We start from the raw sequence: 18,081 nt of genomic DNA, 5'->3' as shown, positions 1-18,081 counted from the left end.
TTTAAATCAACACAACATCAAACTTACATCAAATAACTTTTAAAACAACTATTTTATTAAAATAAAATATTACAAACTGTAAATTTATGATCATGCATTATAACATGATTTAAGATCTGTGAATAAGTCCATGCAATTTACTCGTCACATGTTCAACTGCTGAATATATTTTTAACATTCTGAGATAAGGTTTCAAATCTTATTTACATATTTAAGATTTTATATGAATATTATAAATCTGAAATAATATTTTTTAACATATTACTTCTCATCTAAGTTTTAGCTATTCTTTAAATTTAATAATTCTATTTTAAACAAATTTATTGTAAAAATCAAATCAATCACAATTATAAATAAAAATATATAAAAATCAAATATCGGTTTAAAAGGGTGGTAGCCGGGAAACCAGTCATGTCTTTAATTGTTCTAAGTATATTTTTATTCATACATATTAGAGCTGAAATATAAGAGAAGAAAGTGTTTGATGGTTCTCAAACCCTCAAAATAAATAAACAACCGAAGAAAGACCAGAAAAATGGCATCATCTAGAGGGAAGACTAAAAAAGAGAGGAGAATAAATAAAAAAAGGAATGACGGTCTGGAACAAGGATCCATTCAAGAAATATGACTTTCTAGTGTCGACCCTTTATGGTGAAAGAGAATAGTAAAAAGAAGAAGAATTTGAATGATGGCCGACCTAAAAGTTAGCTGGAAATTGGAACATAGCCTCATGATGACACATAAAACTCTTCAGAAGCTAAAAAGTGTAGTATAAGAGTGTGAGAAAATTAGATCCCTTCAAGAAATTTTTGTATAGAGTATCTCATCCAAGTTTTAATCTGAAGTCCTGATGGTTTGATCTTTGTTGGACAAGGATCTTCAGACTCAATCCGGTACGAAACACTCGAGTGCTTTTTTACTTATTAAGGTGGTCATGTGTAAAGTTCAGGCCAAAGCTATGAATGACATTTGCTTTGTAGGTTCAGAATTGACAAAAGCTCAACATTTTTTGCTGTCTTTAATCTCAAAAGCTGACATGTCGGCAACTTCTTTTAGACCGGTACTTTCGGTTAACATTTTGAACCGTTTTACTTCTTTGGCCTTTTGAACCAAATGAAATAAGAAAAGAAAAAGTTAATCAACACCGGAGTTTCCTTTCCACTTGTCATTGTGGTAAAAGTAAAACTAAATGCAGAAACTAATTCCACATGAAACCAAGCTAAAGAAGTAAACCAAGCTAATTCCACACTAAAACAGGAATCATAACTGAAACAAAAACAAATGCTCAGTCTCAAGATGCATAGAGATGAAAGAAATCAAAACCAGAAACCATAGTGAACTAGTCCAACACTAAGCACAGAAGTTGTCACTGTATTAATCGTTATTGCTATAAGGGTTTTGGGTTCAATGGTAAAAACCTATTCTAAAAGACACAGAATAACTTACTACATACTTGCTGATCCTGAAGTTTCTATCTCACATAGGACTAATGATTTCTTCTAAATAGATCATATCCTTCAAGCACCAGAAGCCGCAGCGTCTAAAAACAAACTTGCCAACGTTATTGTTAAGTTAGAAGCTCCCTTGTTGATCTTCAAGAGCCATGAAAAATGTTGCAACTTTCACTATCCTTTTGGATTCACTGAGCATCATCAATCATCTTGGTGTCTGAATCTTCTTTCTCCTTGTGTTTGGACTCTATAGCAGCAGATGGAGACGAAGTAGTAATGTCCGAACAAGCAGGATCCTCAACAGTGGGATTTTCTGTGGCAGCAGATGGGGATGAAGCAGTATTGTCCGAAGAATCAACAGCAGGATCTTCAACCGTTGGATGTTCTTTCCCATTTACTACTTCTTGATGATCTGTTCCAGAATCATGTTCCATGTCAACAGAAGGGTTGGACTCAGAATCTACCGTATCCACCCTCTCGGCAACTTCCCCTTCTTTTTCAGAGACACTTACTGATGATGACAAAGATGACGATGATGATCCTTCTGAATGTGAGATGGAGATGCCGTTACACAGCGAGGACACATTTGGTCCCACCCCAGAACTCTCAACAGATCCATCTTGGCTAGATTCTGTGTTCAATGTATCTGTTTTCTTCTCATCTTGAACTTCTTCGGGTCTAAGACTTGACGGTCTAGTCTGAACCCTGCACCAACCAACATCAAATATTATAATCTGTTAAAGATAATTCTCCTAATACAAGATTTTTTGCTGTTGCACAAAAAGTGAAAAGGCTCTCTACCTGCTGTAGAGGAGCATGTATGCTCGTTGAGAAAGGACATCTTCTAGTTCAACTTTTTCCACCTGCGAGTATTTTGAGAGAGAGGATTAGAACATCTTGTAATAATAGGCAAACAAGAGTTGATAAGAGATGATTCTCACCTCAGAATCGTCTATTCTATACCAGTCTCCTCGCAAGTCCTTCACGTAGCAAATGTAGTGGCCGAAAAATGAGGCATTCAACATATCTAAATGGACAATCACAGCGTACAGATTGTACACATCGGATCCTTCTCCACCACCGCTCGTGTAAGGGCTGAGATCAAATGTCTCCGGAAAACCAATTCTTTTGTTCAGTTTACCAAACCTCCCACCCTGTACAACAGTTTTGGATTTATTAGCAAACAAACATCAGATGTAAAGAGACCAAAAGTGAGAGGAAGAGAGCTAAAAAACCTGGAATCTTTTTAAGGCAATTGTGAGAATATTAGGAGCAGAACGAATTGAAAGGCGCTTACATGCCTTCACATAGTCATTACATCTGAAAAAAGAGAGACTAAAACTTTCAGAAACACAAGATCAACCATGTCTCTCCGGTTTAAGAAGGGATATTAAGAGTACGGACCTATCACATTTGTAAAGGTTATCTCCCTGAAGCCACTCTTTAGCAGTGAACTGATCAAGACATTCCTCCAATGATACCGCATCCCCGTGGATCTCAACCGTTAAATCCATCATATTTTCGTACTGGTCAGAAACATTACTGCAAACAGTACACTTGACCTGCAAAAAGTTAATTAAAAAAACATTAGTATGGCTTTATTTGACACACTTTCTATATCTTTATTTCAATTAACCTGTGACTGAAGGAGACCGCCAAATATGTGTTGAATAAGTGTTGTTTCTTGGGCACGAGGAGGCACCGCTTTTTCTCCACCAAACTCGTCGAGGCAAACGGATTGCATCATGTCAATTACAAACCTCATCAACTCATGAGCGTCTTCCTGTCTCCCATACCCAAGATTCCCACCAATGTTAGGCAACCGCGAGATAATGTTCATTGGTGAAAAGGGAAACCGGCTCATGTTTGCTCTTTCGAGGTGAGTTTCAAACTCACAGAAGAAGCACCAATCATTGCGCCTACCTGTTAAACACAAACACACAATTAAAGAGCTGTCAAGCATTTAAAAATCGCCCTCAGAATTTAAAGAAACTTACATTCTCTCTTGTGGCCTCTCTCAAGTAGGTACGCAACAAGAGGGCGTGTCCATGAAAGGCATTGCAGAACCACATTAGCAAAACAACTGAAAGAGGATTTTTGAGATATAAAACCATAAGAAAACCAGACTGTAAACTATACAAAAAAAAACAATTAGCTTTAACAAAAAAAAAAACCTGTTTCCACAATTGGTGAGCCCACAAGGAGCCAATGTAGGTTTGTCCCAGTTGAAATAGTTAACAAAAGTCTCGTATGGGAAAAGAACCTGCTCAAGAATAATGCAAAAATCAGATACAAAACTACTACTAAGAGTGTCAAACATCAGATGAATAGAATAAGGCACATTACATCTCCAGGCTTGACGACAGCCTTGCTTTGGCTCAGCTTAGAAGTCAATGCAGCCTTAGACGCAGACCTACTCCCAAAGAGAGAAGCTTTGAAACCGAGATCATCCTTTCTCACAGGTGATGAGTCAGAGCTCTTAAACACCTTGCATTGTCGGTTATGCCCTGAGTTCCAGTCTGACTTTTGGCACTCCGCAGAGCTAGTAACAGTTAACACACAGAGAGAGAGAAGAGAAATAGGATTAAAAAAACAAATACGCACTAAACTTTCAGACAAAAGCAAGACTGTTCTGTAGAAACATAATAAAACAAACATTGATTGATCTAGAGGATTGCTAAATATCAAAACTTTCAGACAAAAGCAAGACTGTTCTGTAGAAACATAATAAAACAAACATTGATGATATGGCTAAAATATCGAAACTTTCAGACAAAAGCAAGACTGTTCTGAAATAAGTAATAACAAAAGAGTCAACATCAAAAATCCATCAAAAGAAAATCCCTAATCAAAAGAGGAGAAAAGTGATACCAGTATCGAACGGATTTGCAACGAGAGCACTTCTTGGTGGAGAGCTTCCCACAGACGGAGCATTCAGCAGCCGCGTCAGGAACCATGAAATCTCGGCGGTGGAAACCACCGGAGGCGCCGACCTCGAAGTACTTGGCCGCCGTTTGTTTGACGAAGAAGAGGAGACCGAGGGAGAGGAAGAGGAGAGTCAATACGAGCTGCGTGAAGAAATTGAGATCCCACGTTGATCCTACTTCATGCATCTAACCATCGATCTCGAAGCTTTCTTCTTCTTTCTCAGATTCGATTCGGAGAGGCCGAGAGAGAATCTCCTCTGCTTCGGTTTTATACTCTCTCTCTCTCTCTCTCTCTCTCTAGAAAATTGGGCCTCTTAAATCTTTGTTATTATGACATTTTTTTGGTATAAATCTCGAGATTAACCTTTTTTTTCTTCTTTTTGTTACATTTCTTATTTTTCTTGGTTTTCTATTTTAATTTAATCTAGATTTACTTGACTTAGAAATATATATTATAAATATTAACTGCTATAAATTGAGTTTCATTGATAATTAGATACACAATTTTATCACCCAAGGTTTATAATCATTATCAAAATAAATATTTCTTTCTAAATTTAAAATAGAAATCATCTGTAATTATTTATGAAGTAAATTTAGCTTCTTGTCAAAATTCTATCACTGGAGATGATCTTTTATCAGTCTCCTTTTTCTTCGTATCGGTACATCAATTTCGTTTTTGACTATCATTAATTATTTTTTCGAACTATCAATAATCACTATCAAAATAATTTTGTCTTTCTAAATTTAAAAGAGAAATCATATGTAATTATTTATAAATAAAATTTAGCTTATTGTCAAAATTCTATCACCGGAGATGATCTTTTATCAATCTCCTTTTCCTTCCTATTGGTACATCAATTTCGTTTTTGACTATCATCAATTATTTTATTGAACAATAATTTTTCGATTCCAAGTGAAATATCTTTTCCTCCTTAAACATATCTATCTTTCCTTTCATTTTTGTATTTTATGTTTATCAGTTTCTCGTTGAGGTTACTTCCAGTTGTACTCAGTCTAGCCATTTGGGCCGTTAACTCCACCAGCTCGGATTATGTCTTACATGGCACCGCCTTGGAAGCTGGAAGAAACCACACCTACCACACTACATTTTTAGTGGGAATAAGGCCAAAACTTTGATTCCAAGGGCCTGTTTTGTGATTTGTCGCCACCTTTTACTTCATTGCCTTTAAGTGTTTCTTTATCTACCTCTATCTTCGGTTGTTTTTTTGAGATGTTGAGATTTCTTGAAATCAGAGTTTTCTCAACTAAAGTTAATTCAACACTCACAGATCCCACAGTGGGATCCTACAACAAACGTAAAAGTAACATCGATTCATTTCAATTCGTCTTGGGTATTTGCAAAAGCTCAAAAAAAAAGAACACACTCAGCCACATATTTCATTTGGTCTCTTGCTTCACCTTGGAGTAGAACTCAAGGACACAACTTTTGTCTCCTTCCCAAATCAGCTTCACAATGATGGATTCACCAATCTCCACACAGTTAGCTTTGAAGAACTCTTTCCAACCTCCTACCAATCTTATCCTATCACCACCACTCGTCTCAGACCGTAGAGACGTAGACCACTTCACACCGTTTTTATCCAACATAGCCATTTTAGTTTCCTTGTTGATGCCATGCAGCCTTGTGAAGTTTACCGGAATAAACTGCATCAAATATTCAAAAAAAAAAAGATTCAAGACTGATAGAATGTAAAAAGACAAAGTTGATGAAACTGACCAGTCTGGAGTTTTTGACGTCCGAAATTTTGAGAGTTAATGTCAGAAATAGGTTTTGGCTTGGTGAAGATGTAGAGGCTTTCCATAAGGATCTAGGCTTTTTCTGAGATGGTGAAGATGTAGAGGCTTTCCATAACAGTCTAGGCTTCTTGTCTTGGTTGCTCTTTTCTTCGCTGTCCGGCTCTCTCTCATAAGCTTCTAAGCAATCTTCTTCTGCAGGCTTTGTGGAGGAGGGGGACTTGAGTAGAACCAGACTGTCTCCTCTTTTGATCAGTTTGAAAGTAAATAAACTGCCAGTTCTAAGTCCACTGGCATTACAGAAGCTTTTCCATCCTCCTGTGATATACATAGTTCCACATGAATCCTTTCGGCTCAAATTCAAAGTCCATGATCTACCCTTTTCATTCATTAGAACAATCTCTCCACATCTTGTCTCTAGACCATTTTCCCTCACAAAACGCTTTGGAAGAGTCTGGAAATTCATTACAACAGAACATGGTTTTGATCAAATTCAGACACTATAATAAGAGTTTTTAGTTCGAGTTAGGAGTACTAGAGTACCAGTCTGTTATCTCGGAGGCTTGAAGGCCTGACATTATTCACAAAACAAGAGGGATCTAGTGAAGAAGACTTTATATATCTTTTCTTATTCTTCTTCTTCACTTTCTTCTTGTTTTGAATCTTACCTGAAAAAAAGAAAGATCAAAAATAAAAATTCAATTTGTCATAATCAAAGCTGGTTCCGTATTGTAAACAACTCACTGAGATTGAGCTTGTTCTTGTTCAAACGCGATCCATACTGAATCTCACAGCAACTGGGTCCGAACATTGTAACGTGGAAAGCCATGTCTTTCTCTTGTCTGAAAATGACAATGTCACCAACTCGTAGATCGTGCGCGAGAGCGAACTCTTTCCAACCATCAGTGAGTTTCCGGCCATCTTCTATCTTCACTTTCCAGGTTATATCGTCCGATACGTCTGATCTCAGCTTCGCCGTAGTCATGTGCTCATTTTTTCTTCCTTCTACATGCTTGGAGCAGAAGGGCTACAGGAATGGTCTGAAGCAACATGCATGCATATACAAAACCAGAACCATCTTTCTAAATTAGCTTCTCATAGAAAGACTTTTAAAAGAAAGAAGAGAGATTGAGTACCAAGTGGCTGTGGAAGCCGGGAAGAAGAGGCTGAAAGAAATGTTGATTCACCATGTTCTCCAAGTTTCTAGATCTCTTACCCTCTACCTCTAAATTTCATGGTGGAAAGTGTGTAAGAAACACAACATTTCACCAAGCTCAGAGTTGAGAGTTTTCTTTTGTAAATTTATTGCTGAGCTATTTGTTTTTATTGATTTCTGTATCTTCATTTAAGTGCTTGGGTTCAGCGGAAGACACGTGCACTCTACTAGTCTCCATGCGTTTCGATAAACTCAAAAGTGAGATTTGACTTCAGATATTAAGAGTGAGCTAAAGTAACTGAACAATCATGATCTGAAGTACTCTTTAACATTTTCTCTGTTTTTTTTTTTGGTTGAAACAGTAATAACACTTTGTTCATGTTATTTTTTTTTTTTGACTAAAAACTTTGTTCATGTTATCACTGAAGATCATGTGGAAGAATAGTTTCTGCTTATATTATGTTACTAACAAAGTCAAAACAAGAATATAAGCTATTGATCCGAGGGCATGACATAGTCGAGGACATTGCAGCTAAGTGTCCAGGACAGGAGTGATGGGCAATAAATAACATAACTGATCAGTCCTGACGGTTTGCAAACAAATGAAAATGTAATAAATTACGTGACAGTTGTTAGATTTTACTATCTGTTGACAAAATAAAAAGGTTTTATTGTCTATTAACTTTGGCATTTGTTTACTCACAGTCACTGATAATATTAGGTATATCATTAGTAAAAAATGTGCTCTGATTTACTACCATGGAGGATGAAGAGTTGTCACCACCTGGAACAACTTCTATATCTAATTAACATTTTGGTGACTATTTGTTAGTCTCCCTATAGAACAAAACTTGAATACATGAGTTGTTTTGTCTGGTTTCTTAATGAACTCCAAAGTGAAAGACTCTCCTAGCTTTACGCCATTAGCTTCACAAAACTCACCCCAACCATTTTCCAAAGCAACAGTTCCACCTCTTGACAATAGATATCCTGACAACTCCATTTTGTTTTCACCCAAAATAGTTATCTTCCCAAGTTTGTTGACGCCATTAGCCTCCAAGAGCTGACTAGGAATAATCTACCAAAAAAAAAATATTTGAACAAACACACATCTCATTACCAAATTAGAATTTCAAGACAGAAACTATATATAATTCATGTCTGATACAAGAGTTGCTTGACGAACTTACCAGTACACCGGCTTTGACATCTTCAGGTAATAGTGTTAATGTCACGAACCGGTCATGGATCTCTGAAGATGAACCACTCGTTTTAGGCTCTGTGACTTCCGTGGAAACCGACTCATTCTTCTTAGTTTCTGAACTGTTAGAACCTGTACGGAGAAACCTGATCATAGGAGTCCCATCTTCCCATATTGACTCCAACGTAACGGACTCGCCTGTCTTAAAGCCGTTTGCTTCAGCAAAAACTGTCCAGCCACTTCCCAGTTTCATTCTCCCGTCTCTTTCCTTCACAAGCTTTGTCGTCCACTTTGTATCATCTTTGCCCAACAGATATATCACTCCAGGCTTGTTCATGTTGCTTTCCATCACGAATTGCTTTGGAAGACGCTGGAAAAGTATTTCAAAGGAACAGTTAAAATATTGTATTATCTTAAATGTGATTGACTACTAAAAGAGTACAAGGAGTTAGAACGTACCATTCTATTACATGTGAGAAGGTCGGGTCTGATTTTTATTGTTACCAATGGGTTATGGCTTGATGGAGATGAATCCTTGCTGCTATTGTCTCCGTTGTTGCTAGGATCTATGTAAAGAGACTGTTTCTTGATATGTTTGAAATACTCTTGTTGCTCTTTGTCACTGGTGGATTCTGGACAGCACAAACTAAACGCAGGAGTTGTGTCTTCCCATATTAACTTGAGTGTGAATCCAGAAGCTAAGCCGTTTGATTTGACAAATTCTTTCCAACCTTTTCCCAAACTCATTATTCCTTTCTTGTCTCGTAGAAGGCTTGTGGGCCACTTCATACCATCTTTATCTAATAGACATATCTCTCCAGGCTTGTTTATGCCATTCTCCCTCAAGAATTGCTTTGGAAGACTCTGTAGATACAAAAAAAACAGAGGATTAATAGGAGACATGATACCAAATAGGTTGGTCTAGTGGTAAAGGAGTGTCTAGTAGGCACTCCGCCACTAGGATTCAAAACAAGAGAGACTATTTATAATGTTTGGGTTTCCGGCAAAGAGGTGCAACCACCTATCAAAAAAATAAGAGACATTATCAAGAGTTGTTCATTTTTTCTTTTCTAAAACTTACCAAACGTTCAATTCTGAAACAATCAGGTGGAAGTGTAAATGTTAAGAATCTCTTGTGACATGGTGAGTATGATGAATATGGCACAGCTCTTCGTTTTGGATTACACTTCTTCTTATTTTCTGTCTGCATTAACGGCTCGTCTTCATCACTCTCCCATTCTGTGTCCTCTTCTTGAGAAGAGTCTCTTTGCATTGTACTACTGATAGATTCTGTAGGGCGGAAACTTAGCACAAGAGTTTCCCCGTTTCCGACAAGTTTAAACGTAAAGAAGCCTCCAGCTTCTTGGCCGTTTTCTTCACAGAAACTTCTCCAACCCCGGGTCATGTAAAAAGTATCTGATGAGGCGTTGAACCTCAGATCCAGTGTCCATGATCTTCCCTCTCCATCTATTAAAACAATCTTGTGGGATTCCCTTGTAAGACCGTTTGTGCTTGTGAAGTGTTGAGGAAGATACTGCAAACACCACAAGAGTCAGATTAAGTGAGTGATGAAACTATATTAGTAAGATAAAATGATAAATGCACAATACCAGTGTATCTATGAGTAGATTGAAAGCTGTGACAGTGGCCACAAAACATGAGTTGTCTAATGAAGAAGAATCCGCTTCTGTTTCATTACTGTTAGTCTTCGCTCTCTTCTTCTTCTTAGGAAGATCATCAACATCTGTTCTTGGGTGCGAATGCTTATTGTTGTTGCTTGGAATCTCACGGCAGTCCGTAACATGAAAGACCATATCTCCTTCGTATCTGACAAGGATGAGGTGGCCTGCTTGGAGACTGTGAGCTACGGCGAACTCTCTCCAGCCGTCACTGAGTATCGGACCAGTCATCTTCACTTGCCAGGTTCTGTCTGAGGAGCCAGATTTCAGGTGAGCCGTGTTATCCACGCTTCTTCCTTCTATATACTTGGAGAAGAAGTCTAAAGGAATCTAATTATATAAAGGAGTGTTTCCCTCCTTCCTAGGCCCTCCACGTCAGATCCAGCCTGGAAATTCGAATAAGGAGACGGCGCCACGTGTCTGTTATTCAAAACGCGTTGTTTCATTTATAGAATCTAATAAAAATTTGTGGGCTTTCTGTTTACTTTAAGAATTAAAGCCCAAAACAATAGACTCTTTAATCCTCATCGTTTACCACGCCGTAACTAGGGTTCGTCTTCTTCTTCTAACGCCTGGTATCTAAAATTTTTTCTCTCTGTTATCTGTCAGCATCAATGGTGTCTCGAGTAATTGGATTACTGAAATCGAGTTGCATAATCTCTTTGTTTGTCTCCAATCGCGTCTTATAGCCTTCACTTCTAATAATCCGAAACGTTCCGAGTTATTCATCGCATTTATCACCTTATTAACTCCATAGGTGACGTGAACCACGATCTGACTTTAATTGTGAGTTATACCTCTGAACTACACCTATAAAAAGGTTAGCTTTCTTCACTTGAACATCACCTTCTCAATCTGTGAAAACACTAATCTGTATATTACCTGTGAAATGGCTAATTCATCAATCTTCCTTTCTGATCTGAAGCCTGGCCGAGGCTCCTCCACCGTCCAAGTGCCGTTGCTCAGATTCTGGAAAGCCAGAAATTTCCGAGTGGAGGGGAACTGATGTCTCTTGATATGCTCTTACTGGATTCAAAGGTAATTATGTTCTTAAACTCATGTTCAGATTGCTTTATGTTCACAAAACTCATGTTCAAAGATTTTTTAAAAGCGATGTTAGAAATGTTCTTAGGCTTATGTTCATAGTCTTCTTATGTTATTAAACCCATGTTCATAGTGTTCTTATACTAAACATTATGAAACTGTTAATACGGATTTCAATTGACCTACTTCAGTGAGATTTATTTAGAAACCGGTTGTGATTTAACTCATGTTTGTTTATAGTCATCTTAACCGCATGTTCATATTATCTTGAAATCATGTGCATAATGTTTTCCTGATCTTAAACTCATGTCCATGTTATTATCAAACTCAACCTGTTATTATAAACGTCTTCAGAATGATTATTTTTGAACCGTTTGCAAAGAATGGTTTCTTTCTAAATGTGTTTCAGGCGACCATTATGCAGGTGAACGTGAGCCGACTAGCAACTTACGGGCCTTTTCTCCCGGCCGGTTCAATGTATTCTTTCACCGGTTTTGATGTAACTCAGTGTAATCAAAACTTCAGGCTCTCGCACTCCTCTCTGCTGATTCGATTCAGTGACGCTACCACTCTTGCTAACTGAACCATCTTCTCCAATACCTAAAGAATGTTTCAGGTTCCGTAATCACAGCGAGATGCTTGGTCTAGCCAACACCAATACCCAACTTCCATGTATTCCTCCTATAATCTGTTCATCAATATAGCTGGATATAAGATATTAATATTAATCGTCACACATATATTATTGGTGAGATAACTGCTGTTAAGAGAAAGTTCTATTTCGCTTGAATGGCTAACTCATCTATATTGCTCGCTGAAGGCTGGCCAGAGATGGGTTCTTCTCTCTGTTTTGGACAGGAAAATCTGAGGATTCAGAGGTGCTCGAAACCAAAGGGTATACCCTCATCATTCTCTTCCCGACTATATCACCTTTGCCGGAGATGGGTTCTTCTTCTGTTTTGGAGAGTAGAAACTGATGATTCAAAAGTGTTAAAGCTTTGGCTCCGGGAGTAAGTAAGGAACTCCATCGGCTCAAGAGGCATCTCCAATGGCCGGTAAACAAGGTCTTTCTTGCAAATCGGAACCATGGCTTTTTCCATTTTAGACAGAGGTGAAGGAAGTGAGAGAGAAAGTGGAGGTCAAGAAAGAGACGTATAGTATTGGGAGGAGACTTTTGTGTAAGTGAAAAGCTTTTAACGGAGAAATATTTATAACTCTGCTTTTTCAGCCTTAGTTTTATTGTTTTTTCTCACTCTGTTTCTTTTGGAGACCAGTTTTGATGTAAGCGAAGGTTTCAACGTATAAAGATTTTATTACTCTGCTTTTTAGCCTTCGTTTATTGTTTTTTTTTTCTTACTCTGTTTCTCTCAAGTCAATTACACTTAACAAATATGCTCATGGTCTGCAGAATGTGTTTGATTTTGGCCTTAGTGGAGGTCTTCTTTCAAGATCACGTTTTGGGTATATGATATTCCTTCATCCCGAAGCTTTTTATGAACTTTTGTGTGCGTTGTTCCTATTATGTGCACCTTTAGCCTGGCTGAAGAGTTTGTCAACATGCTAAGAACCAAAACTAAGCCTTCTGTTTATGTTTTTTCCCTTGCTTTTAGGTTCATTTTGTTGCCATGCATGCTGTTACTGGTTCTTATGCGAGACCAAATTTTGTCGATTATCTTGGAGCCAAACCAGTATGTCTTGGTCACTAAGATGTATATTACATTCATTTTTCGAACCTCTGGAGATTTTAAATGATTGATGTTGGAAAGTTTTGTAGGATTCAATTTCCAATGGAGTTCCTCTAGAAGATGGCCATCCAGATCCTAATTTGACGTAAGAAAAAAACTTAGGGGAAGACTCACCATATACACTTAGTATATAATTTTATAAACCGTCTTATATATAGATACGCAAATTGCCAGTGTATAGAACACCAAGTCAAGAACAATTGCCTGTTTTTTTTTCTTTTCTTTTTGTCAACAAGAACAATTGCCTGTCTATCTTAGCAATGGGGAGTCAAAACCATGAAGCTCTTTTGCAGCTATAGTTTGTTTCACAAGCATAAATTTCAAATTATATGTTGGGTGTAAGGTTCTCTTTTAGATAGAAGGTTTTAGTTTAAACAAAAAAAAAAAACAAGTTACACATGGTGTATACAAAAAAGCATTTTCTTGAATAAATTTTGCATATTATTAAAAAAAAAAAAGATATGCAACTTGGGTTGATGTCATGTATCGTAGCGATGGACCTAATTTCTGAGTTGCAAGTGATGGTATGTTTGTGAATAGATATCTTACAAATTTTCTTGGTTTTTTAGCTTTAAGACACATCTGTCATAGATTTAGTCACCATATTGTGCATTTTCTGACAGGTGATGGTGACAAAAATGGTTTTAGGAAAAAAAATTCTTCAAATTGCATAAAGTGCCGTTCGCATCTCATAAAGTGCATGGTGCTCTTGATCGTGTTGCTGAGAAGTTGAATCTTTCTTTCTTTGGGGTCAATCAATTTTACCAAACAGTGTATATACCTGCATTACAACCAAACTAATATAGATGTATTTATCACATTGTAAAGGAATATATATATAAATAAAAGTATCAGTGCATAGATCATATAGAAAGTATATGATATCTAATAAGAATAAACATAATTAGTAAAAACTAATATTATTTTAATTTGAAAACAACAAAAATTTGAATGTTCATTAAAATTTAACATGGTTTTTATTGTTTGCTCACTTGCACACGTGACTGTAATACTATTTTATTTTAATAAATACACATAAGAAATAAGATATGCTATAACTAAAAATATATGAAACAATAAATAAATCAAATTATATCAACATATCAAACATATTAAAATATCTTCACATCCAAATAAGATTACATTATATACACATTAGTCCCATTTAAATTACAGTGTAAAGAAAATGGTCATACGTATTAAAAGATTTAGATGTGTTTGAATTAAAAAAAAAGATAACAAAAAGATATGATAATAGTTAAAATAAAACAAGTTAGAAAATATCTTTGACAGCAAAATTAAAATTTACACACATCAAATATAAATAAAGTTAAAATTTAACAAAATATAATCTCTGCTGCTTGAGTAACAACGAGAGACAATACGACGATTTAATGTCGTCTTCTGTACCAAAAAAACATGCGGAAGCTCAAACCATAAATAAGCCGCAGTTAAAATTAACAAAATATAATCTCCGCTGCTTGAGTAACAACGAGAGACACTACGACGGTTTAATGTCGTCTTCTGTACCAAAAAAAACATCCAGAAGCTCAAACCACTAATAAGTTGCCATGTCATTGACATGGATAACAACTTCAAGCTTTGCTTCTGTTTCAAGCAAGTCTATAAATTCATAACCATCCTTTGAGATGACTTTACCGGCTCGACCATAAAATGCAGCAACAATGCATATCAATGTTCCTTGCATTTTGTGCTGTATCGAAAATATTTGCCACAAGTTTTAACAGAAATTAATATATGGATTGATTGCTATATTTGATGTTTCAAAACCAAATTAGTTGTCTAAGTAAATATTCTAAAAAGTACTAAAGTGCAAATATACGAATAACACAATAGGCTGGTGCAGATAAGACTAATCGATTGTATCACACTGCCAACCAAATGAATATACAAAAATGTTACAAAAGTTTTATATCTTCAAAAAAGCAATACATCCGCGCGTAGCGCGGGCCCACCCTAGTTATCTATACAAGAAAACAATAAAAAGGAAAAAGAGATGATTAATGTCTATGACTAAGAAGCTGGTCGATAACAAAAAAAAAAAGGTAGAGAAGGAGAGAAGGTTACAACTTACAAGGTGAGTGTGGAAGCCACAGCCAGGAACTAGTGTGTGGAAGAACTGTGGGTGAAGAAGCGTTGATTTCGCCATTGTCTCGAAGAACTGGTGAACACAAGAAAAAAAATAACCTAGCAAAGATTTTTTTCGGTGACAATACTAACAAACACTTTTATAAGTTACAAAAGTATTTCCTTTTGTTTTTATCGTTAAATAAAAGGAAACAAAAGTATTTACAAAAGCAATTTTAACTGATTTTGGCGGTGGGACAAATTGGTATGGTATATAAACGAAAATATTATAAATTATCTGAGAATCCAAATTCATTTTATATATTTACAAATATTATTTATTTTTAGTTATATTTATTTTTTAAATAAATAGCAAAATATTTAAACCATATTTTATTTAAAAATGTCAAAAATTATCTGAAAATCTAAAATATCCAAAATTAACTGCAAATCAAAATATTCAGATATTTTTATCTAAATATCTGACATTATCCGAACTATTCTATAGTTTTACTTGAACTATTTAAATGATCTGATATTTATATGAGAATTATCCAAAACTATTCAAAAGCATGAAAAGTAATCAAACTCAATGCAAATTGTTTTGGGTACTTACAGTTTTCCATTTTTACTACCAAAACAAAACAAAGAACCAAAAGAACTGAACCAAAATCATTCCAAATCTCATAAACACTTAATAAATAGCCTAAATTTTTTTAGAAAAACAACTGAATCCCCCAAACACCCAAGTCTAGGCATAATAATAAGAATAGGAGGTTACTTTTTTGGCACTGTGTAGTCCTCAACTCTACTGATACTAACAGATGAATCAGCAACGATTGTAAAGTAAAAAAATCACGGCATTTCATGGAACACAAGAGCAATTCTATTGCACTGCAAAGATCGTGTCTCTTACACCAATAGTTTCAGTGTCAAAGATTGTACACTTAACATGTTTCTAACCAACTAATTTTTTTGTCTTTACTCTCCAGAGTTGGAACAGAACTTAAACACATGAGTTGTGTCATTAGCTTCGCAAATACATTCCAAAGTGAATGACTCTCCTGTCTTAACGCCATTAGCCTCACAAAAGTCCTTCCAACCACATCCAAGAGCCAGAAGTCCATCTTTTGACAGTAGAAATGCCAGCCACCTCGTTCCATTTTCACCCAACAGAGTTATCTTTCCAAGCTTGTAGATACCATTAGCCTTCATGAATTGACTTGGAAGAATCTACAAAAATATATATATATATATATATGATTTAAAACACAGCTCTGTCACCATCAAGACAGACACCAACCCACCTTGGAATCAAGAGTTGTTTGATGAGAACTTACTAGTTGACAGGCTCTGACATCATCAGGTGTGAGTGTTAATGTCACAACTTGATTTTTGATTGCTGAAGATGAATCTCTCCTCTCCTCTATGGTCTTCTTCCCTTCCCTGGTCTTGTTTCCACTGCTGGGCTGCCTTGTATCACTTGTGGATTCTGTTCTAATCAAACTAAGCATAGGAGGAGTATTGTTTTTCCCGACTAACTCAAACGTAAAGGAGTCCCCAACCTTTAAGCCGTTGGCTAAAGCAAAATCTTTCCAGCCTTTCCCCAACCTCATTCTTCCACCTGAGCTTTCACGTCGCAGATTTGCCACCCACTTTGTGCCATCTTTGCCCAACAGAGTTATCAACCGAGGTTTATCCAAACCATGTTTCTTCATAAAACGCAGTGGAAGATGCTGGAAAACATTTGAACGGAAAACATAACCAACATTTATACTTAAACATTTGAAAAAGTTTATTGAATGAAACTCACCAGGCTTCCTTTTATGAAGCTCGCGTGCTCAATTGTTAAGGTCATTAAACGGCTTTTGATTATTGGTGGTGTAGTTGAATGCTCCACACAAGATTCTTTGTTGTTCTTGTTACTGGTTGATTCTGTGGAACATAGACTGAGCAAAGGTGTTTCTCTGTTTCCAATTAGTTTGAAAACAAAGAAACTTCCTGCTTTCTTTCCGTTTTCATCACAGAAACTTCTCCAGCCTTGCCTTATGTAGAAAGTATCAGATGACTTGTTGAACGCCAGATCCATCGCCCATGATCTTTCCCATCTATCTCTTAAAACAATTTTGCGGCATTCTTTTTCAAGAAGATTTGAGCTTGCGAATTCTTTTGGAAGATCCTGCAATAAAATAAGTTGAGAGTAACCTAAGATGCCTTATTAAAACTGAACCAAAGCCATATTAAAGTTAAAGTTTTTGGTTATATTTCAACAAGTTCTCTCCCAAGCATTAACCACAAGAGGATCTAAAATAAAATGCGCCACTTTATGAACAACATTTCATTAAGTGAGTGATTAGAAACTAATATACAAATAAAAGGTATTGGTACCAGAGCATCTTTGTGTAGATTCGAAGCGGTGACAAGGGCCACAAAACAAGAGTGGTCTGAAGAAATAGAAGAATCAACTTCTGTTTCTGGATTGTTCTTCTTGGCTTTCTTGTTTCTCTCAAGTTCTGTATCAGCTTATAAAAATCAAACACTTTCAAGTAAAAAAGTCTTCAGATTTGACTACAAATCGTATAAAGCAAACAGACCAAAACTTACCCATCTCGTCCTGACCATTGTTGCAGCTTGGAGACGGTAAGTCTCGAGTCTGACGGCAACCAGCAGGTTCTAAATCAGACAAATCTAAAACCATCTTCTCAAGCCTCAAATGTCTTCACTTTCCACGGTGGGTCCGAATCTTTTGCTCCAAGCTTCTTTCTTCAGGAAGCTTCGAGAAGAAATAGGTGAGGAGTCGGCAATGTCGAAGCACAATTGAGCCAAAAACCCTAGAGCGGAAGAGAAAGAGTTTTCTTTTTCAGGACAGAGGACCTTTTGTTCTTCTCAGGAACCAAATGTTACTCTTTTTAGAAATTTCGAAATCTAGGCGCGTAGACTATATACAATGAACATTGTCATTTGATGGTTCATGTGTTGTATTGTATTGTTGTTAACTTGTCATTGGGGACTTTGATCGGACAAACTCAAAT

The 18,081-nt window shown here is 36.5% G+C and overlaps 4 protein-coding genes and 1 long non-coding RNA gene across 8 annotated transcripts; 1 reads left to right on the top strand and 4 right to left on the bottom strand.

Moving 5' to 3' along the window:
• Positions 1–1,351: 1,351 nt before the first annotated feature.
• LOC106368600 (ubiquitin carboxyl-terminal hydrolase 19-like) lies at positions 1,352–4,689 on the bottom strand. Its single transcript, XM_013808597.3, has 10 exons — positions 4,323–4,689; positions 3,798–3,993; positions 3,626–3,714; positions 3,449–3,534; positions 3,088–3,374; positions 2,856–3,013; positions 2,687–2,771; positions 2,393–2,605; positions 2,253–2,314; positions 1,352–2,156 (listed from the first exon to the last, which is right to left on the bottom strand). The coding sequence occupies exons 1-10, from the start codon at positions 4,562–4,564 to the stop codon at positions 1,640–1,642; spliced, it is 1,935 nt and encodes a 644-aa protein (XP_013664051.2). The 5' UTR covers positions 4,565–4,689; the 3' UTR covers positions 1,352–1,639.
• Positions 4,690–5,714: 1,025 nt separating this feature from the next.
• Positions 5,715–7,450, bottom strand: LOC106363685 (B3 domain-containing protein REM14). The gene is given in 6 exon segments (XM_048741453.1): positions 5,715–6,046; positions 6,120–6,590; positions 6,680–6,804; positions 6,881–7,151; positions 7,153–7,176; positions 7,273–7,450. Coding segments are annotated over 6 exon segments (1,212 nt in total). The 5' UTR covers positions 7,327–7,450; the 3' UTR covers positions 5,715–5,779.
• A 194-nt stretch (positions 7,451–7,644) lies between these two features.
• On the bottom strand, positions 7,645–9,570 carry LOC125578526 (B3 domain-containing protein REM13-like). The gene is made up of 3 exons (XM_048741454.1): positions 8,953–9,570; positions 8,483–8,863; positions 7,645–8,370 (listed from the first exon to the last, which is right to left on the bottom strand). The coding sequence occupies exons 1-3, from the start codon at positions 9,394–9,396 to the stop codon at positions 8,095–8,097; spliced, it is 1,101 nt and encodes a 366-aa protein (XP_048597411.1). The 5' UTR covers positions 9,397–9,570; the 3' UTR covers positions 7,645–8,094.
• A 1,128-nt stretch (positions 9,571–10,698) lies between these two features.
• LOC106418455 lies at positions 10,699–13,971 on the top strand. Of its 4 annotated transcripts, XR_002654651.2 has the most exons (7): positions 10,700–10,992; positions 11,098–11,210; positions 11,641–12,394; positions 12,625–12,677; positions 12,827–12,904; positions 12,991–13,046; positions 13,585–13,971. It is a non-coding gene; the product is annotated as an uncharacterized LOC106418455 (long non-coding RNA). The 4 variants fall into 4 exon arrangements; XR_001283673.3 differs by lacking the exon at positions 13,585–13,971 and having other exon boundaries at positions 10,699–10,992; positions 11,626–12,394; positions 12,991–13,257; XR_001283672.3 differs by lacking the exon at positions 13,585–13,971 and having other exon boundaries at positions 12,991–13,257.
• Positions 13,972–15,953: 1,982 nt separating this feature from the next.
• Positions 15,954–18,068, bottom strand: LOC106368598 (B3 domain-containing protein REM12). The gene is made up of 5 exons (XM_013808595.3): positions 17,654–18,068; positions 17,438–17,562; positions 16,863–17,228; positions 16,390–16,785; positions 15,954–16,282 (listed from the first exon to the last, which is right to left on the bottom strand). The coding sequence occupies exons 1-5, from the start codon at positions 17,745–17,747 to the stop codon at positions 16,031–16,033; spliced, it is 1,233 nt and encodes a 410-aa protein (XP_013664049.2). The 5' UTR covers positions 17,748–18,068; the 3' UTR covers positions 15,954–16,030.
• Between the last annotated feature and the right edge of the window lie 13 nt (positions 18,069–18,081).

The sequence above is a fragment of the Brassica napus genome, chromosome A9 (genome assembly GCF_020379485.1).
Source record: "Brassica napus cultivar Da-Ae chromosome A9, Da-Ae, whole genome shotgun sequence".
Taxonomy (NCBI): Eukaryota; Viridiplantae; Streptophyta; class Magnoliopsida; order Brassicales; family Brassicaceae; genus Brassica; species Brassica napus.
The sequence above is the reverse complement of the archived record's forward strand: the minus strand, read 5'-3'. Positions and strand labels throughout refer to the sequence as shown.